Source organism: Brienomyrus brachyistius, chromosome 11 (genome assembly GCF_023856365.1).
Source record: "Brienomyrus brachyistius isolate T26 chromosome 11, BBRACH_0.4, whole genome shotgun sequence".
NCBI lineage: Eukaryota > Metazoa > Chordata > Actinopteri > Osteoglossiformes > Mormyridae > Brienomyrus > Brienomyrus brachyistius.
This window is the reverse complement of record NC_064543.1, coordinates 3,110,172-3,130,212: the sequence shown is the minus strand read 5'-3', so window position 1 is coordinate 3,130,212 and position 20,041 is coordinate 3,110,172. Positions and strand designations below refer to the sequence as shown.

At 44.0% G+C, this 20,041-nt stretch overlaps 1 protein-coding gene across 3 annotated transcripts in view; it reads right to left on the bottom strand.

Annotated features, from left to right (window-relative positions):
- Positions 1–20,041, bottom strand: part of LOC125704091 (SH2 domain-containing adapter protein F-like) — an 87,649-nt gene that overhangs the window by 12,610 nt on the left and 54,998 nt on the right. For 2 of the 3 annotated variants that reach the window (XM_048969412.1, XM_048969410.1), the window contains exons 3-4: positions 12,718–12,933; positions 2,897–3,049 (exon numbers count right to left, since the gene is read on the bottom strand). In XM_048969412.1, coding sequence (XP_048825369.1) covers positions 2,897–3,049; positions 12,718–12,933 — 369 coding nt within the window. The remainder of the gene's footprint in view (positions 1–2,896; positions 3,050–12,717; positions 12,934–20,041) is intronic. The other variant, XM_048969411.1, reaches the window with a different exon arrangement.

The window sequence follows — 20,041 nt, the reverse complement described above, 5'->3', positions numbered from 1 at the left end:
CACTTCGGTAACAACACAGACAACATTCCCGACAATGTTCCTAACGAGTTACAACATTCCTGACTGTGTGGACAAGGCCGCGATCGACCAAACAATGTCAACATTCCAGATGGCATTGCTGTTTCACTCAGGCCACCTAGACATACTGATAAGAGTTCCTGACAAAACTGATCATGTTAAATGTTTTTTTTATGACGCCGATGACAACTCTTGGCAACACTGACAACTTCACTGACATTCCTTGTGATGATGGACAGGTGAAGCTCTATGGCAAGTTAAACAGTGATTGCTCTCCCATAAAAACAAGCTGGCAAACGCAAACTGACATCTAGATATGCTTCCATAAAGCAATGCTAGGCATTACAAACCCTGATTAAATATTTGCTCTACCTCTGCTGGGTCCCCTGTGGCATTTGCAGGGATTCAGTCTTTTCTGAATGTGGCCTTTCAAAGGGAGTACACATCACTCATCAAAAATAAAGAAGTTATGCTGAAGGAAGAGCATTTATGAGGCGTCCAGGAGAAAATTATCAGTGGTAGGTCTCTCACCTGCAACAAAAGCCCTGGCAGCTATTTTATATTCCTATCTAAATGCCAGAAAAGGTGTCTAGACCATCCCATCCACCATTCTCCAGGAGACAGACATGTGTCAATCACTAAAGTACAAAAGACTGTCACAGGCAGATTGTCAAAAGAAGGAAAGAGACCAACGAGACCAGTGCGAAGCTGTACGCCGTGCATGGAGCCGATTCCCCCATCTGTGTGTGAATGAAAGTGCCTGAATGGGGTCCCTGTATCAGATTCGCCCATTAGCTAAAAGGTGATTGATGGTCACCATGTCCCACTGCTCCCATCCCCCACTCTTCTTGAGAGGTTGGGAACTGTGCCAGGAGCGGATGGAGAGCTTCGCATAAGATACTAAATAAACAAAGAGGCAACAGAGGTCAGGGAGGACATCTCGGAGAAGCACAGTATGGGATCTCAAGGGCTCCGGGCAAAATCTACATTAAAAGCAAGAAACGCTGACGGCTGCAAAGGCCACGGCGTCCACATCACTTTTACTACTTATGCCAGCTAATTCATTTTCATTTAGAAATGGCAAATCTACCCGCCGAGTCTACTTCTAGAGTCCAGTGCATCGACTAGTTTGACGCTTTAAATGATCAGCAAGACTAAAGTTCCCAATTGATTTTCCGCGAAGTAAATAACATGATATGCTAGATTACCCTAGGCGATAGCAGCACATCACTCTAGATATGACTCCTGACTCGCAACCTTCAGTGTGCTCACAATTTTAATTACAGTTTTAAGACCGGATACCAGACTTGTCATGCTGACGGATGCAGGCAGATTCGGTCTGCAATCATTTCAGTGGCAGGCCATCTTTTGCATGCTGTAATCATGAATGTGCCCTGGAAAGGATCTACACAGACAAAGGCAACCACCAGCTTCACCAATCTACTGTTCCAGATGAAATCTGGATTTCCATTAATTGTGATGCTTTGCATTCTGGGAAGGTGGGGGAGAGAACAAAAAAAAAAGATCATACCCCCGAAGCAGTGACAATTAATTCAAGTCAGAAAACAAAAGACCAAGCTCTTCACTCAGCCCAAACAAAAGATTTATTCTTTTTATATGCAGATGTAATTCTTTTCATGGCAAGAAATATTCATATATGATAATCATGTTACATTGGGGAATCAGGTAACATCCATAAAAATACCAGATAACTCCCATGATCTTTAATTATGATTTAAGATACAGATCGATACGATAAGAAGCTGTTACTAACCTTTTCTCTGGGTGGCGTTTGCCACTTCTGTTCACATTTCCCCAACCAAAACATCAAAACAACCTTTGACAATAAAAAGCAGGTTTAAAGTACATACTGTGAAGTTTTGGGGCCTACCACTGTGACACCACCCACCCCAGGCCTGGGTGGAGATCAAACTGTGGGAGGGACCTCTCGGCCAAATCCTCCGCATTGCACACACAACATGTGGGATGAAGCTATGCGAAGGGAGGGAATTCTGGCGAATCAAAGAGGAGCAGAGATCATGGGAATCATCTCTTTGGACTCCTGTTGATGTAATGGCAGGAGTTCAAGGTGGTGTCACCTTTTTGCAGGCTCCTCCCAACTCTGTCGGCCTGCACTAGTTTGGGGATAAAGACACGGGTGGGCAGAACGAGGCAGCAGGACACTAAATCCCTCAGCTCTGAAATGATTGGTTTCTCCATGGGAAATTAGCAGGAGGTAAAAAAAAAGCACCAAAAAATGAAAACATAAGTTTCCTTATGAAAAATGCCTTCCATGCTTCCGACACTTTAATACTGGAATATGGACAACAGGAGCTACTGAGACATAAATGGCAAAAGACTAAGAGTATCATGAGATCTGTGCATCTGGAAGCAGCCTGTGAGGGTTCAGTAATGACACGTGCAGCCTGTGGGAATATAGGTCTACACTTGCAATTATCCAAACTGATAGCAGTTTGGACCAATTAAAATAAATCAAGCCTGTAGCACAATCATGAACCAAACCATCCTGAAGTCATTTCCTGTATCAAGCAAGCCAGATGCAGAGCTGTGCATCTTAGGACAGACAAAACCATTAACGTGCTGTAACTTGTAAATACGCAGATAAAGTTACATTCACATTTTTAATACATTACAAAGGCAACAATTGCCTGAAATAATGCTCTGAGTAATTATTTTGCTTAACAGACACCAACAGAAATGACAGCACAAATGGATTGGAGATGAAATGAATGAGTTAGATGCAAGTGTGGCAGAAATGTAAAGATTTGTGAGATGGACTGGGGGTTTGAGGAGGTTAGGGACTTCCAATGAGGCCAATTAGGGGATGAGAGGCATGCTGGTTTATGGATACACCCACCAGGATGGTGCTGGTCACAGGTGGCCTGTCCAGGTGAGTTTGGGGCTGGGGCAGGTGTAAGTGGGGCTTCCACCTCCTCCACCAGCAGAGGGGCGCCGCTGAGCTGCCCAACCGGGGGCGGCCAGGGCAGGTCCTTGATCACATTAATCTCTACTGCAGGCAGCACCAGACAGCAGCATGGAAATCACAGAAAGAGCAGATTGGAAAACAGAAGAAAGCAGAGTGAGAATACGGGCAGGTACAGAAGAAGGCAGTTCAGTCCACAACAGCTGCAAAAGAGCACAGCTGGAAAATGTTTTTTTTTCTGTGTGAAAAAGCCTCTTGCTGTATGATTTTTAGTTAACAAGAAGTCATGCCAAGTAGGTACTAAGCTTCATATTACACATTTAGATTTACGTCCGACATTCAAAGTTAGAATATTTCGACACAGCTCTCATGGTGATTGTTTCATAGAATTGAGCAGAACTGGCCATGCAAGAAACCGTTCCTGTCACAGCACTGCAGCGTGAGATGTAGCTCTAATGAAACGGCCGCTGACCATTGCCCGTGCCTACAGGCCTTTTTAATGCTCGCTCATGTTTGCACCGTCGCACTGGCTGAGTAAAGCTCATGGCGGCGAGACACTGCATTTTCCCTGAAATTTCTCCATTACTTAAACACCGTAGGAGACACAATAGATGAAGATCCCTGAGAGGAGCACTTTTCTTCAGTGGCTGTGGGGCCTGGGTTCACTGCAGCAGCTAATAAAGACATACTGTACAACAGGATGGGCGTCCGTTGAGGGAGCTCTGCAAATGCTAAGATGTCAACCATCAAGCAGGACCAAGGTGGCGACTCAGGAGTAATAACACAAAGAGTGCTATCTTGCTGTTCTGCTCCCTCGCTGCCCACCTATCTTAAGGGGTTTCATATGTGGGGGGGCGGGGGTGCTTGAGCTGAATTAAAATCAGCACCGTCACTCTGATAACCCTGAAGCTCACACTCATTCTGTCTGAGATAACATGTAGCAATCGGTGGCGTGACTTGCTCAGGGCCACATGTTTCAGTCACCATCAAGCCATTAACAGCAGAAGAGCCACCTGAACGCAGCTCAGACTCAGCAACAACACCGATGACTGTGTGAGAACCAGGGCAATTCTGTCCCAGGAGGAATCTGAGGCTCCGCAGAACACGTTAATGAACGAGGACGTCGTCTCGCTTGACAGGGAAGAGAGGCATGATTAAGTGAGACAAACCATTAAACAGAGTGTGATGCCATCTTCCAGGGTTCTGGGAACTCAGGATGGAGAGGTCAGGCGGAGTGACATGCAGTGAGAAAAACTAATGCCTCTGGCTTTTAACTCCAAGCAGCCTAATTAAAAGCCCCATTCACAGCTCCCGTTGTGCATTAGCATAATTGTTTTAGAGGACAGAGACTTGTGGACGCTGCTGTGTATCGCATTAAAGTTGGGCGACACAGCGAACTTCTGAACTGAAATGAAAGTGACTGATAGGCTGCCCTTGCGGCTCTGAGACCCGTGGCTCCCTGACCAGTTTGAACTGCCTGTCAGTGGAAAGCTTGCCTGCGGAAGGTCATCTGTCGGTGTGGTTCCTGCTCGGATGATTGCTTTTGAAAGGCCCAGCACTTGACAATAACTTACGAGAGGGAAGAAGTAATAACCCAACTGGCTGGGGTGACTTTTCGCTTATGGTCTGCAGAAAGCAGGAAGGCATACAGAAATAACACTGGGTAAGATGTATGTGATTTCCAAAGCATGCTGGCATTTTTGGAATCCATAGGAAATAATTAGATAGCCATAGTAAAGCTGCTCTCAACAGTGGTAAACCTCCTTCATAGAGCCAGGTTACAGAGAGAGAAACGATTCTTGTTGCTACCATGGTGATGGGATTCCACTGAACACCTACCTGTAGGGCAAGATCGCAGAGGAGGGGCTGCATCCCCCCCCCCCTGCACTTTCATTCACGCTCTGCCCCACGTTTCCTGCCCCCTCCACACGGGCCTGACCTCAGACAGTGCTAGATACAGAGCAGACCATTGTGATTTCCCCTGGGTAAATCTAAATCTAAAAAACCTTGGGAAGGTTCCAATGCCATAACTGTCATGACAGACAATGAAACCTTTATTCATCTGAGTTGAGAGAGCTAGTGCCGTGGCAGGGTGAAGTTGCCCTCAGGACATCGTAGCACTAGCCAATTACGTTTCCACAACCCTGTTTCCAATGCTGTGTAGAATGTAAATAAAAACAGAATGCAATGATTTACAAATCATATAAGCACATTTCATTGAAAATGGAACAAAGACAATTTTATTGTTTCCTGACAAATATGCTCAACTTGAATTTGATTCCGGCAACATGTTTCAAAAAAGTTGGGACAGGGGCATGTCTACCGTCGTGTTACATCACAAGTTCTTTGAGTAGTAGTAGTACTTTATTGATCCCGAAGTAAATTCCAAAAAGTTACAGCAGCACACAAAACGTGACATCACTGCACATATGCTAAAGACCCAGGAAAAAACTGTACAACAACACACTGTAAACATTTGGTAATAGAGGAGACCAGTCAGCTACTGTAAGAGTTTTGAAAGTGAAATGTTGTTCCATTCTTGTCTGATATAGGATTTCAACAGTTCAGGCTCTCCTTTGTCATAATTTTCATTTCATGATGCACCAAATGTGTTCAATGGGTGACAGGTCTGAACTGCAGGCAGGCCATATCATTCAGCATTAATGGTGCCTTCCCAGATGTGAGGCTACCGAAGCCATGGGCACTAACGCACCCCCATAATATCACGGATGCTGGATTTTGAACTGACCCCTGATAACAAGCAGAATGGTCTCTCTCCTCTTTAGCCCAGAGGATGTAGCATCCATGATTTACAAAAAAGAATTTGCAACTTTGATTCCTTAGACCACAGGACAGTTTCCCATTTTGCCTCAGTCCACCTTAAATGAGCTCAGGCACAGAGAAATCAGCGGTGTTTCGGGATCATGTTTAGATATGGTTTCTTTGTTACATGGCAGTGTTTCATCCTGCATTTGTGGATTCAGCAACGAACTGTGATCACAGACAATGGTTTTTGGAAGTGTTCCTGAGCCCATGCAGTGATTTCCACTATAGAATCGTGTCTGTTTGTAATGCAGTGCCACCTGCAGACCCGAAGATCACAGCTCTCCAATATTGGTTTTCCGACGTGTCCCATGCATACAGAGATTTCTCTGGATTCTCTGACTCTATTAATGACATTAGGTCCTGTAGATGATGGAATTCCCAAATTCTTTGCAATATTACGTCGAGGAACATTATTCTTAAACTGTTGCACCATTTACCCATGCAGTCATTACACGTACAGGTCTTTCATTTCGGTTCTCATATGTATCGAACGAATGCGGCAAATGTGGAACCTTTGGATGTTTGCGTGTTTACCCCGAGCTACAATCAGAAAGGGGCGGGTGAAGCCACATCACTCTGCATGCGCACGTACATCCTAGTGTGAAGCTGGAAGCTGTTCATGTAAATACAAGTATAGTATGTATATATTTTTTAAATGCTGCACCATAATGGATATCTATTTTACTATGCTTTGTATGTTTTGAGACGATATTTGTGTTGCACAGTTCTACTAGGAAGCTGACAGCTCTGATGTGAATACATTATCGATCAGATACAGTTAATTTTCTAAATGGGCACCTTAATGGATATTAATTAAATTTTTATTTACTTCAGAGAATATTTATTTTGATTTACTTTTAAGTAAATTTAAGTTATTAGTAGTTTGCAGCAGTTTTGACAGAGACTTTAAGAAAGACGGTCTTTCTTTGTTCAGTAAATCACTGTTTAAGAAAAAAATAAAATAGTGATTGATGTTTTGTTTCTTTTACCCCCACCATACCAAACCGTGACTTCAAAACCAGGGTAAGTACCAAACCATGATTTCTGTGTACCGTTACACCAGAGACTCTGGCACTTTTCATACCCAATCATCTTACTGACCTGTTGCCAGTTAACCTAATTAGTTGTGAGATATTCAACCAGGTTTTGTGTTGGTATCACACAACATTTCCAGTCTTTTGTTGCCCATCCCAACCTTTTTGAAACACGTTGCTGGCATCAAATTCTAATTTGTGCATATAAAGAACAATAACATTTCTCAGTTTCAACATTTGATATGTTGTCTTTGTTCAATTTTCAAATAAATTTGGGTTTATATGATTTGCTAATCATTGCACTCTGTTTCAATTAATATTTTACACAGCGTCCCAACTTTTTTGGAAACGGGGTTGTATATGACGCATGATTTTAATTTTCTTTTGTATACTGATGAATCTGCAGTCATGTTAAATGTCTAAATGCTTTTTTGGGCTCTATTTATTGTTCATAACAAATTGTTGAATTTTTTTCTTCATTCATTTCCTGCATGAGCTACTTTTGATATTTTTTATATTAAAGATTCTTATCAACAAAACAAAAGAATACCTAGGTTGATGTTTAAGGAGTTTGTGTGTTTTAGAAATTTCTATTTGTGGGGCTGTATTTCTGTACATACTTTCATGCTTTTCATATTTGTATCCTATAGCAGAGATTTCTTAGAGACAGCACAAAACAAATTCACATTGAGATATGTGTAGTTTTCCTGCTGCTATTCCTTGTGAGGGTCATGGTGGAAATGTGCAGGGCAGGTCAGACTGGACCCCGTTCCCATGCCCACTGACTCCGGCTTATTCTGGGAGACCCCTAGCCAGTAGGAGGTTATAAAACCCTACAGCATGTTCTGGGTCTCCCCCAGAGCTTCTGCCCTTTAGGACATTTCCCTTGAGAGCCATCCAGGTCTCGTCCTTATGAGATCCATGAACCATCTCAGTTGGTTCCACTCAATTCAAAGATCTCCAAACATCTTATCCTGTCATGGAGAGTGAGTCCAGAAAACATACAGAGAAACCCCATTTTGACATCCAGCTAACAGGGAATATTCCCATAACTTTAGCCATCGTTATCTGAAAGTTGTCACAAAGTCAGCAGAGAACGTTCTTATTGTAATGCTAATGGACCATTATTTCCATGTTTTATTAGTAGTTGTAGTACTTCTTGGAGCATCAGAAAAACTAAACACTCTCAACATTTCTATATCTTAATCATAATGTTTAGCAAACATTCATGGAACGAAAAATCCTTAGCGGAGTCTACTGGTAAACACGTTTGCAAACATGAAAATAATGTCTTCAAGTACAAAGGTGTAAACTAAATGTGTGGTGACTGTGGTATAAGCATGCTCATGCTAATTTTCCTCTGCAGTACACACATTAATCCTTGCCAGACGTCCCACCAAGAGTGTCCCACTTGTTGATAGTGGCTCCCTGACGCCCCAAATAAACTCTAGGGTCTTTGCTCACTCTCATGCACGCTCTCACTTTAAAAAAACAAATGTCCAGGATACTGTATATAATTTGTGGGCGCCATGGAGTTGCTATCAACATGCCAGAGACTCATGGAACTTCCAAAAGAGGTGGGATGTCAGCCTTGATTTAACCACCACTTATCTTAGTAGTACCTGCAAAACTAGTCACCAAACCAATCTGCCTATCACTCTTACATTCCCTCTTACCACACCCAGATCTTCTAACCCGAAACGCACCAGGCAAAGGTGTTTGGCGTGAATGCCAGCTGTTATAATGTTTATCACATACTCTCTGCAGGTCCTCACTCAAAAGTTGCCTTTGAAACTGGAGAAGTTAACTGATATTGCTGATGTGTTTTCACAAGAGAAGGGTGCTATGGAGTGGTTTACTGCCACACCGTGTCAGGCATTTTCCTGCTTTGGAGTTGTACAGTGAAAGACTTTGGAGCTGTACAGTGAAAAAGAAAAGCCTTCGAAGCTAAAATTTAAAAAGGGTTTCCCGGAATAGTAGATAAACTGCTGGAAAGCCTGTGGGGGTATAGGTGAGTGGTCACGTGACACCCCGTTCATTTGACAGGCCTTCACAGAGAGCCCACACTGACAGTCTGGCCAAGGCAGGCCTACAGAGGTTGAGGTTAATGTCGAGTCTGCCAAGCAACTGTCTGCTAAGCGATCCTTTCTCACATGCTGACATTTCAGCCAAGACAAATGATGCCTGGCTGGCTCTGCAAATAAAAACAGGAGAGTTTCTAATTTGCTTTTTTGTTGAGTCTGAGCACATAAAGCACACATACGTCTTGTTTTTTTTCTGAGATTTATTGCTTAATTTTTTTCTTTAATTACAAGGTAATTATTATTTTTATAACACTGCTGCATGAATCACACAGACCATTGCTTTCACCGGCTGGCATTTAATCCAACACTGCTTAAACTGTCTTGCTAATTGCATGAATATCCAGAAGAACTGAGAGGATTACAATATATTTTTCTTAAGACTTGCAGAACACTGAATCGTAAAACACCTTTCCCAGCAACTTTGGGTGCTGGTATATGGGAAGCAGTAAAACAAACCCAATTAGCTATCCCCCAGCAGCAATCTACATTTCAACTGTAGACCATCACACGTTTGTTTATTTTGAACTAAAGCCACAAAATCCCTTTTCGCGAACAGAATCTCCCTCAGTGCATCCAGAGCATGGAAAGCTGTGGTCTGCTCAGAGGTACTAGCAGCCTAAGAAGCAGCCGGAGGAGACATAATCAGTCATTTAAAGCGCAGGGACACTGTGAGAGGCACCACGAGGACATTAGGGGGACAATGTAGACGCAGTGTAGAGACCACAAACAAACTTCAGGGAGAGTATAAAGACTGCGTGTGGACAACATGAGGACAGTTCAGGGCCAGACTGAGGAGGCAAGGAGTAAATGGCGACAAACTGCTGCTCTCTCCCCACATTCTCTGACAGCAGCCAAGAATTTAACCTGGTTCAATTATTCAGCTGAAATCACAAGAGTAGCGATCTGGCTTTGAGGTCATTAAGCCCTTGAAGATTCATTAAAAAAACATAAAGCTGTGTTGCTCTCTGGGACCAGGAGCTAAGGATATAACATCAGTGATGCTGCTTCTTATCTACTCTGCATTGCACACAAAGACAATATTAGCCACAGACCAAGCTAATGGAGTAGACAGCATCTGGGGAAGGGGGGGGGGTACTGCAGGAGGTTGGTGGGGCAAAGATTAAGTAACGCATTCTCTACAACAATGCTCATATTCCGCTTGCCTATCCGTCTACACTGTGTATGTGTGTGTGTGAGTGTGTGTGTGTGTGTGAGTGTGTGTGTGTGTGTGAGTGTGTGTGTGTGTGTGTGAGTGTGTGTGTGTGTGCCTCTTGCATTACATGGGCACGCGCCCTCGTTTTCACAGGGGTCACATTCCGATGCAGCGTCCCTCAGCCAATCATCAATCACAAGGATGACATGCGGCCGGGTGGAGGGTGAGGGGGGGGTCTGAGTAATTAACAGGACTGCATGTAAACACCCCCACTGCGACCTGACAAGAGGAGGGATTTGCATTTAGCTGCATATCTGTCAGGAGATGAGCCCATGGTGAGTAATGACCGCGGGGGGACTGCAGCCCCACTGCTGTTAGGATGAGGGTCACCGCTGTGTGCAGGAACCCATGCTAGGCTGACAGAATCTGCAGAGGGCATTCTCACAGGAGTAACGCTCTATCTGTCACTGTATCTGTGACATCTGTACATACATCTTAATCCTAAAGTGAAACATTTTCTTTCTTTTTTTTTAAATGAAGTATTGGCTTTTTACATTTGCTGCTACCTACTATGACTGTAAACCTTCTACATTTAGTGCAGTATTTTTTATACCAAATGGTTACCAACAAATGACGGGCCCGTCTATGTTTTGCTTGATTTTGTCAAAACTGAACTGATGCAGTTGCATTTTCATGTAACACTTTGCATACAGAGCGCTTCTGTCACTGCTTTAGCATACAAATAACATCTCGAAGACATTCTCACAGGATCAAAGAACCACTGACATACTGATAAATGGCTATGTACATATTTATTGGGAGACTCTACAGGGGTTCTGTACCTGCTTGCACTGCATGAGTACACAAGTATTGAAATGAACACACAATAGACCAATAGACCACGCTTTGTATACAGCCCCTATGATTGGAGAGATAAGCGAAAATGGAAACAGTATGACTTCTGCTGTTGGGAATCAGTTGATTGGACGCACACATTACCCGCTGCTCAGGCTGGCATCAGTGAGGAGCAGTCCCTGTTTGACCATGACATGCCCAAACCCCAACTGACTGATCTAACAGACAGAGGCAACCTTAACACAAGACACAGCAAAGCTCACAGTATCAGTGATACTACAGACGCCATCAGTCACAGTCATCAGACACCACCAATTGTATTACCAAACCAACTGATCACTGTCATCAGATACCATCAGTTGTACTACAAACTCAGTGTTTGATCTCATGAAATAACATCTGATGTACTGCAGACTCCAGTGATCATGGTTATTATATACCACCTCTACTACAAAACTCCAGTGACCATGGTTATTATATAAAACCTGTACTACAAAATTCCAGTGATCATGGTGGTTATTATATACCACCTATACTACAAAACTCCAGTTAGCATGGCTATTATATACTACCTGTACTACAAAACTCCAGTGACCATAGTTATCAGCCAACACATCAGGCAACAGGGACCTTGGTTATCAGACATCACTAGCTGTACTATAAACCTTCGAACCTAAAGACCATGGAAAAAGCACATACTGTAAAATATCAGTCTAAACAAAAAACGCTGTGAGTGGAGAAGAGAGTATATTTCTCTCTCTTGAAATACAGCATTGTGTTGTGTGTTCATTAAAATCGGTAATTATAACATAAAAGGCTGTGGAAAGAACACCCAATCAAACCACTTAAAAGACCCATCTATACCTCTGCTTCATATTTTCAAAGACAAGGTGTTTCATGCTGCCTGTGAACAGAAACCTGCACCACACTGGGCCACCGGCGAAAGACTTTAAAAGTCCTTAAAATAAATGCACCACATATTGGTTAGAAAAACAATTAGGAGACGAAAATGTCAAAAAAATGTCCTGCGGAATTTTCTTTTTGTTTAATTAAGTTATATACTATGACCATTAAACAAACCCATGTATGTAAATAAATTTGCTATCCATACTGCAGGGTAGAAGATATTAAACAAGACAGTAACTGCGCTTAATTAGCTTGCAGTGACAGCCTCACACAGTGATGAGAAGCACTCACCAGCAATGAGAAATTAATTTTTAAATGCAAAAGTTAAAATAACAAACTCTCACCCATACACACATACAGTACCCACCACACCCCATCACCAATGTGGCTGACTGGCCAACAAGGTTATCTGCAGGACATCCGAGAGTGATGTAATAGAAGAGCAGGCGCACATACAATCACAAACACGCAGATGACCAATGGCAATGTGACTAATTGATTGACAAGGTTATGTCCAAGACATGCAGGAGTGGTGTAATGTGGAAGCTCACTGGCACATGCACACACACGCGCACACACGCACATACACACACACACACACACACACCAAAGTTGGGGCCATTCTGGAATACATTCATCAATTCCAGTCCAAATTAGGGAATGGAACTATGTAGAGCAGAATTTGAACTTAATTTGAATTTCAGATTTAAATTCCAAGTTCAGTTCCATTTCCTGCTTTGGAAATAGAGACACAAACAATGACACAGCACTCCAGTTACACACAGGTGTATCATTACGGTCTTGTTACTTCTCAATACTTAGGATAAAAAAGCACAACATTCATGTTGTGAAGCTACTTCCCCGCAGAGAGGCTTTGCAGCGCCTCTGCTTCTGTACCTGCGAAGGCCTTGGAGATGCGGTCTTTCTTCCATTCCCAGGGCTGGTCATACTCTTCTGGGGGCCGCTCGTCATCCTGAGGCAGCCGGCTCTCCCTGGGGCACCGGGGGGGCTCCGGGTCAGACTCCCCGCCATTCTCAGCTGGCTCGTAAGGTGTGTCGTACAGGGGCAGTTGTCGCAGTGGCCCCTCCTTAGGGCCCCGTCCACCACGGATTTCTGCGGGGGAGAGGGGGAAGATGAACGCTAACTGCAGAACCCCACACCATCCGGCTTTACGGATTTTGAAAAGTGTACAAATTTCTAACTCGCTTACAAATGTACTCGCAACCTAACTGAAATCTTTTAAATGGCCACGTCTTGCGTAACGTGTAAAGAATCATCAGGGCCAGAAATTCCTCTTCGTTACACTTTGCAAAAAACCCTCGGAACTGTGCTGCGGAATGAATTCTAGCCTCCCGTTATGTGGCTCTAAGTGTGGGAGAGACGCCCATCAGATACACCACCCATGACAGCATGAGACAAGTAGTATAATAAAACAGGAGTCCCTCTGCTGCCTATATGCTGCCGAAGCACTTTGAAGGTGGCTGCCTTTTGTTTTGGCTGTGCAGGACACAGGGATGGAAGGGAGGTACACCCCTTCAATGAAACACAGGGCAGCTCAACCCTCTTTCAAGGTCTATGAAATTGTTATCCAGCCAGGCTAGTCACGGTAAGGTGTGGGGTGGAAACTGAAATATTACACTGCCACGCTTCATAATTGTCTCCCAGCCCAGGGGAGCCCTTGTGGGGAAAAATGAGAAAAGTGTCATGCGTAATGGAGCTGGCTAGCGGTGGTGGGGCAGGGGGGGGGATCTTTAAACAATCTTGCAGGAGGCAAAGACTCCCTCTCTTTGATCTCTGTGTTCAAAGTGTCTGATTTTAAGAGTTCTTGGTGAGATGCATGTCGGTGCCCTGGAAAAAAAAAAGAAATGCACATTAAGAAAATTGGGGTGGGTGGGTGTTAAAGAGGCTGGATGAAGAAAAAATCAATGTGAAGGTGGGAGAAGAACGGCGGTCTTAGCAGCCGGGTGTTAAGTTACGAGGGTAGAACTTTTGGAAGGGGGGGGGGGGGAGGTGATGGTGTGTGAATCTCATTTGTGGGCGGTGGGGGAGGTGCTCTAATTAGGGGACGTGCGACTGTGAATAAACTGCTGGAGGAGATTAGGAGGCCCAGCGAGGGAGGAGGGGTGGGCAAAGGCACGTGGAGATCCTGCCACGCTCAAATGTCACACACTCTGCACGGATCAAAGCCCCAGCTGTCTGAGCAGGAGACTGATGCAGCTGACATCTGCCATGGTGAGCATAACATTCTCACATGTGACCCATGCAGCCCACCTCCCTGGCAAAGGGTCAAAAGCTGCGCACGCCGGTCTTTACAGAAACCCAGGCGCTATGCTCCAGTCTCCTAAGGAGCCGGCTGCTGCTTGTATCCATTCTGTCTGCAGCTGCACATCCGCAGCTGCACATCCACAGCTGCACATTCCACATATAGGTCCATGCACCATTTAGCCAAATAACTCGCTGCCCTACACTGTATCTAATTAAAAGCTGGGCAGATACATATGGAGGACAAGGGGGTTTCACCCTCCTTGGCCTGTGGATGTGTCTAGTGCTTCGCTTTACCCAGAGTCATGAGCACTGACTCTCTGTAGGACTCCAACCTTCAAGTCTTAACAAACTTGCTTTATTAACTTGACCATTAACTCACCCACCAGTGACGACCGAGTCAACCCCTCTACAGCAATGGGCTTTTCTAATCCCGCTACTGCCACAGCTTCTACCCTAAAATGGTTATGTAGGCATCTCCTAGACCAAAATGGATGTGTTTTATTGATTAAGTGCTTCATCCCGACTTCATGGAAGAATATGCAGTCTAAGCTCTTAAAAGCCCCTGACATAGTGCATGCTAGTGATCGAAAGGGTCCTTCTCCTTCTAAGCTAAGGATTACTTTATTAACCCTACAACCCATTAAAACTATAGCACATAAACAAAAACATGCGAGCCTCAATCCAAAGCCTCTGTGTTCTCACTCGTCCATTCAAGAAGCAAGACCACTGTCACGCTACCATCTAATTACATGTACTGCGCTCTCTACCTCCAGCTGCGGTCACACTGCCTGCACATGCCTGAGCTCTGTCGCACACGGCGAAGCTATTTTTGCACGCGTGTGGTTCTGTGTTGTATGTGTTTAAAGTAGGCCAGAGGAGGAGCTTTTGCTAAGATGCTGGCCATAGGCAGCAGCGCTGTAGCTCGGCCAACATTCAGGCTGAAACTCTCCATTATAAATGACTTACTTACATGTAGAACGAGACTGACAAAAATCACAAGTTTGGTCAAATCAAAGACGACAAAGACAGCGACGCGACGTGATCAACAGTAGATTTTGTATTTCTCAATTTCTGACAGACAATTCACTTCAGCAAGAAAGGGGGCAGTCAGGCAGAAGTGGGGGTCGGTCATCCATAAAGAGCTCGCACACTGAATGGGTCTGCTCAGTGGGTCGTGGTTGGGCCTGCTGCAGTAATGCAATGTTGCACCACTGTCCATTCGCAGTGGGGACGGGGTCAGAGCGCCATCAAATGAAGCTGGCAAAATATTGCAGCAGGTACGGCAAATCATTTATTCGACACTATAATGTGCAGCAACTGGCACACGCAATTATCTTAAACAGATCATACTTCATCACTGACTCCTTTTGACACATGATAAAGAAAGGGAAAAGAAAGGGTGAGTTAAAGGTAAGTCAGAGGGAGGCATCCATAACCCAGACGAACAGACTACACACATCTCGGCCATAGCAGTTCACAGCTTCCCAGAGTGCGGATCGTCCAGACTGTCACCTCTCCATTTGTTATAGTGCAGCCCCCCCCCCCCCATATATATTAACATGTCCTCTCACAGCTCTATTTCAATCTGTCAATGCGTAGGTGTCCATTCCACCACTTTTCACAGGTCCCTTAGGGAGGGGGAGTGATGCTCAGCAAAAATAAATGCTGGGTGCAGGCCAGGCTCTGCAGAGGAGGACTCTTAATTACAGTCTTGAAGTGGAAAGGCGGAGCTCTGGAAGGAGGGACATCAGGAAGAAGCAAAATACCGAGAAGCGATGAGAGACCTATAATTCTCCAGTTAAGGAGCGTTTAACAAAAAGGCTTCGCTTTTTAATCTGAAATTTATTTCGTTAACGTTTCCGTCGGCCTAACCTCAGTAGACCTCTTTGGGAGGTGCATCTGTTGGTCCCTTTATAGGTAATTTCTTTGCTCATATTTTCAGAGCGTTTGCCTGCCTCGGGAATCAGGGCGACGGGAACAAAGTAGCTGGGATCAATAGGCTTCGCAGGCGTCTGTTTCACTGCAACTGTATCTCCTGGGGCTCAGTCATTTGCTTCTGAGAGCAGAGGGTCACAGCCCCACGTCCCCACAGACGCGCATACGCACTGCGCCAAACCATGCAGGGTACGCTGGTTCTGTGCACCACCATGGCGCAAGGCATTTTGGAAAAGGGGGGCGACTGAATCTTGTATGCTATCCATTAGTGGCTGTGACAGGCCTGGGGGGCAGTTTATGATTGTCCCACCCAGGCCAGTCCAGTGACATTCTGCACTATAATCATATATAACAGCACTAACAAGCTTCCATACTTGTTTGCTAAATTGTTTTAGTGGTTTATCGGTTTAGCATTATTAAATTCAATTTTTATATATATATTAAGGTGCAAACAAGGCACTTTGAGCTCTATTTGAAAAACCTGCCTCATCATATGGGTTATATTTGCACCTCTGCATTCAATACAGCAGAATTTCAGACAAGGCTACAGATGAGCAAATCCATATGCGTACAGCAGGCAGAAAAATCAGCTTATGTTTACTATTGTTGTTTGTTTTTGCTAATCGACAACTAGATAATCTACAACCTCTGTAATACAGTTAATGTTATGTATGCAAAACTGCAGACTTTCCGCATATATATGTTATTCAACATAAATATAACTGTGGATTGAACAACAAAGGGCAACCCCATACATTTTCCATATGTATCAATAAACACCATATATCCTCACTGTTTTGAAGCATTACTTGTTTAAGGCAAACTTGCAATGTTACATTTCAGCATTGGTATCTAAGAGGTGTGTCAAGTGGGTCTTCGTGTTTTGATGTAACCTTAAGCTGTAGAAAACATTTCATTATTATGGAATTTTGTGCCTCAGCAGACACTATTGTGCGAGAGAAGTAAAGTCCCCCAGATCTGGAGGTGCCCCCGATGCAGCCAAAAGACACAGCTTCATCGTGACTATTGATGCCATCGGGGTTAAGTCCCACTGGCTTTTAGGTCTGTGACAGGTCAGCCAAGTATATGCAACGCCGCCACCCAAAACCCATTCGAAATAACAGACTGTCAGCTACTGTGTAGTGCACTGTGAGCCGTGAGGATGGGAAACTACAGCAATCCTAATAAATTATTTATTTTTTACAAGGGCCATAAAACCAGTAATCTAGCCACGATGAATCGAAATCATCTACGGAGGCGTATAAATATGAATAGTGTGTCGATGCAAGACACTACCATAACACATATTTCAGTTTCAAAGGTTATACAGCTACGGCTGAAAGCTGGGCAGCTCTTAAAACAAGCAGCATGTGGCGTGACAAGGCAGCCCTTCCCGCTTTATTATAAATCAAAGTGCCTTTCCGAGCGAGAACCAGGCTTTCCGACAAAGTGTAAGTAATGACGTGCAGATTGGAAATGAACCGCATAAATAAAATTGCTGCGTTACGTTACCATGCCAACTATTAAAGAGATCGTTATTATGGAAAACGGATCTGGTCTCCTATTGATACATATCGAAGGGACCTGGCTGTTCTTAACAGTCTGGCTGTGTCGTCCTTATGCAAATGTGTGTCCGTTACCACCAGAGGCAGCAGCATTGATTCAGCCAAGCTCTAATGGCACATTATAGCTCATTAGCACTCAGGTATGGGCTCATTAATGGAAGATGGATGGGATCTTTATCTCAAAAAATGTGGTGAAACTGCTTGGAAATCAGGATGGCCAAAGCAGGGGAAAACGCCTATAGGGAGCGAGCATTTAATTACATACAGATATACCAAGCTACAAGAAAATTCACCCGGCAATTAAAATGCATACTAGATGTTTTATAGATTCCTGTAAAACTCTTCCCCTCCAACAGTTTGGAAAATGTGATGGAATAACGACAAAAAAAAAAAAGTCATTTTCAGTGTCGCCATGAGGATCAGATGGGCTAAGCAGAGATACAGATCAGCACAGTGAAAATGGCAGCGACTGCACCTGCAATAGAGACACAGCGGTAACCAGCAGCAGATACACATTTCTTGGTAACAGAACGGAGATCCTAATAAAACAAAAGAACTCCTCCAGTTCCTTGTATTATTTTTTTCCAGTTCCTATGTATTATTAGGTTTATTGAACCTCGACCAGCACAAGGGTTTAATGAGAGCTGGGCCAGCAGATAACACCCCCGCACTTCGAGGATGACATCTTGACATGGTGGTGATAAATCGCCACCCCGTCCCCCCTCCCAGGTGGGGGCCTAGTGACCATTAGTGGGTCTCCATCAGAGCTGCAGGCCTTTTGGGGCAACAGGGTTTGTCCGGGGTGACTCTCAGCTTCTGCTCTCCCCACTGACACTGCGGAAAACACCGTGGAATGAATCCACAGTACACTCCACACAAAAAAAACACACATCTGCAGTACATGCACACGCATGTGTCAGCTGGGAGATGGGCATGTGGTGTCTATTTCTTTCTGAATACATAATGACAAACTTTAACAATTATCCACGTCATTAAGAGATAAATAAACTCCAAACCCCTACAGTGGAGAAAACATATTTTGCTTCATCCCAGGAAATGATGTTCTATTCTTGGGTGGGGGGCGGGGGGGGGGGGGGGGTAATGGATTCCTGATCCTTATTGTGTGATAATCCAGTAAGCTTAGGTCTCTCTTCTACAGCACTTCCCGAATGGAGACAAATGTGTGAGAAATATGAATGCTGCTTGCAAGTCACGGAGGACCAAGAGGGATGCTGGGGACCCCCAGACCAGCAAGAGCACCAGTGCTCACTAGCATGGGACAGTGACTCAGCAGCCATAAGTCTTGGTGAAATCTGCCAGCCTGCTGCTTAGTACTGCTCCAGCACGACCAGTATCCTGTATACTCCGAGGGCTGAGCACCACCTAGAACTAATTTCACAGCAATTATGGCAAGTTACTGTGCCATACGGCCACATATATTAAGCTCACTAAGTTACTGTGCCATAAGGCCACACGTGTCAAGCTCACTAAGTCACTGTGCCATAAGGCCACACGTATCAAGTTCACTAAGTTACTGTGCCATAAGGCTACATGTATCAAGTTCACTAAGTTACTGTGCCATACGGCCACATGTATCAAGTTCACTAAGTTACTGTGCCATAAGGCCACACGTATCAAGTTCACTAAGTTACTGTGCCATACGGCCACATGTATCAAGTTCACTAAGTTACTGTGCCATAAGGCCACACGTATCAAGTTCACTAAGTTACTGTGCCATACAGCCACACGTATCAAGCTCACTAAGTTACTGTGCCATAAGGCCACACGTATCAAGCTCACTAAGTTACTGTGCCATACAGCCACATGTACCAAATTTACTATGTTACAATGACATAGTGAGTACATTTCTATTTAGGGTTTTGCCACTAAGCACACTGTACAAAATGGTAACTTTACATTATTGTTCTTTCAATAACACTTTACATTAACTGCAGCTACATAATACATTTATAATCAAAAATGATATGATAATAATTACAAACATCATATTCATATCATCTTATAATGTCTGTTATTAATGTACAGTACATTAAAGCAGTTAAGGTATGTTAGGATGTTATGGTATACTTGCTTGCTGCTTATGAATGTTTTATGAATGCATAATGAATGCATTATGAAGGTACACTGAATGCCCTATGAATACATAATGAATGCATTATGAATGCATTATGAAGGTGCACTGAATGCTCTATGAACGCGTTATGAAAGGACAGTTAATGAAAAGCGTTACCTTTCTCACATATCAGCTGTAATACAGTGAGCAGTTTGTCCTTAAACAATAAAGCTATGGGGGGGGGGAAATATTCAAGTCTGTGTTACTTGGTGCTGATCCTACCCGTCTCCCTAGAAACAGCTGAGATGGGGGTGGGTACTTTTTAAGGCTAGTGTCTTCAGTTTGACTGCTATACGGAGTGCCAAAGTGATGCAAACTGATG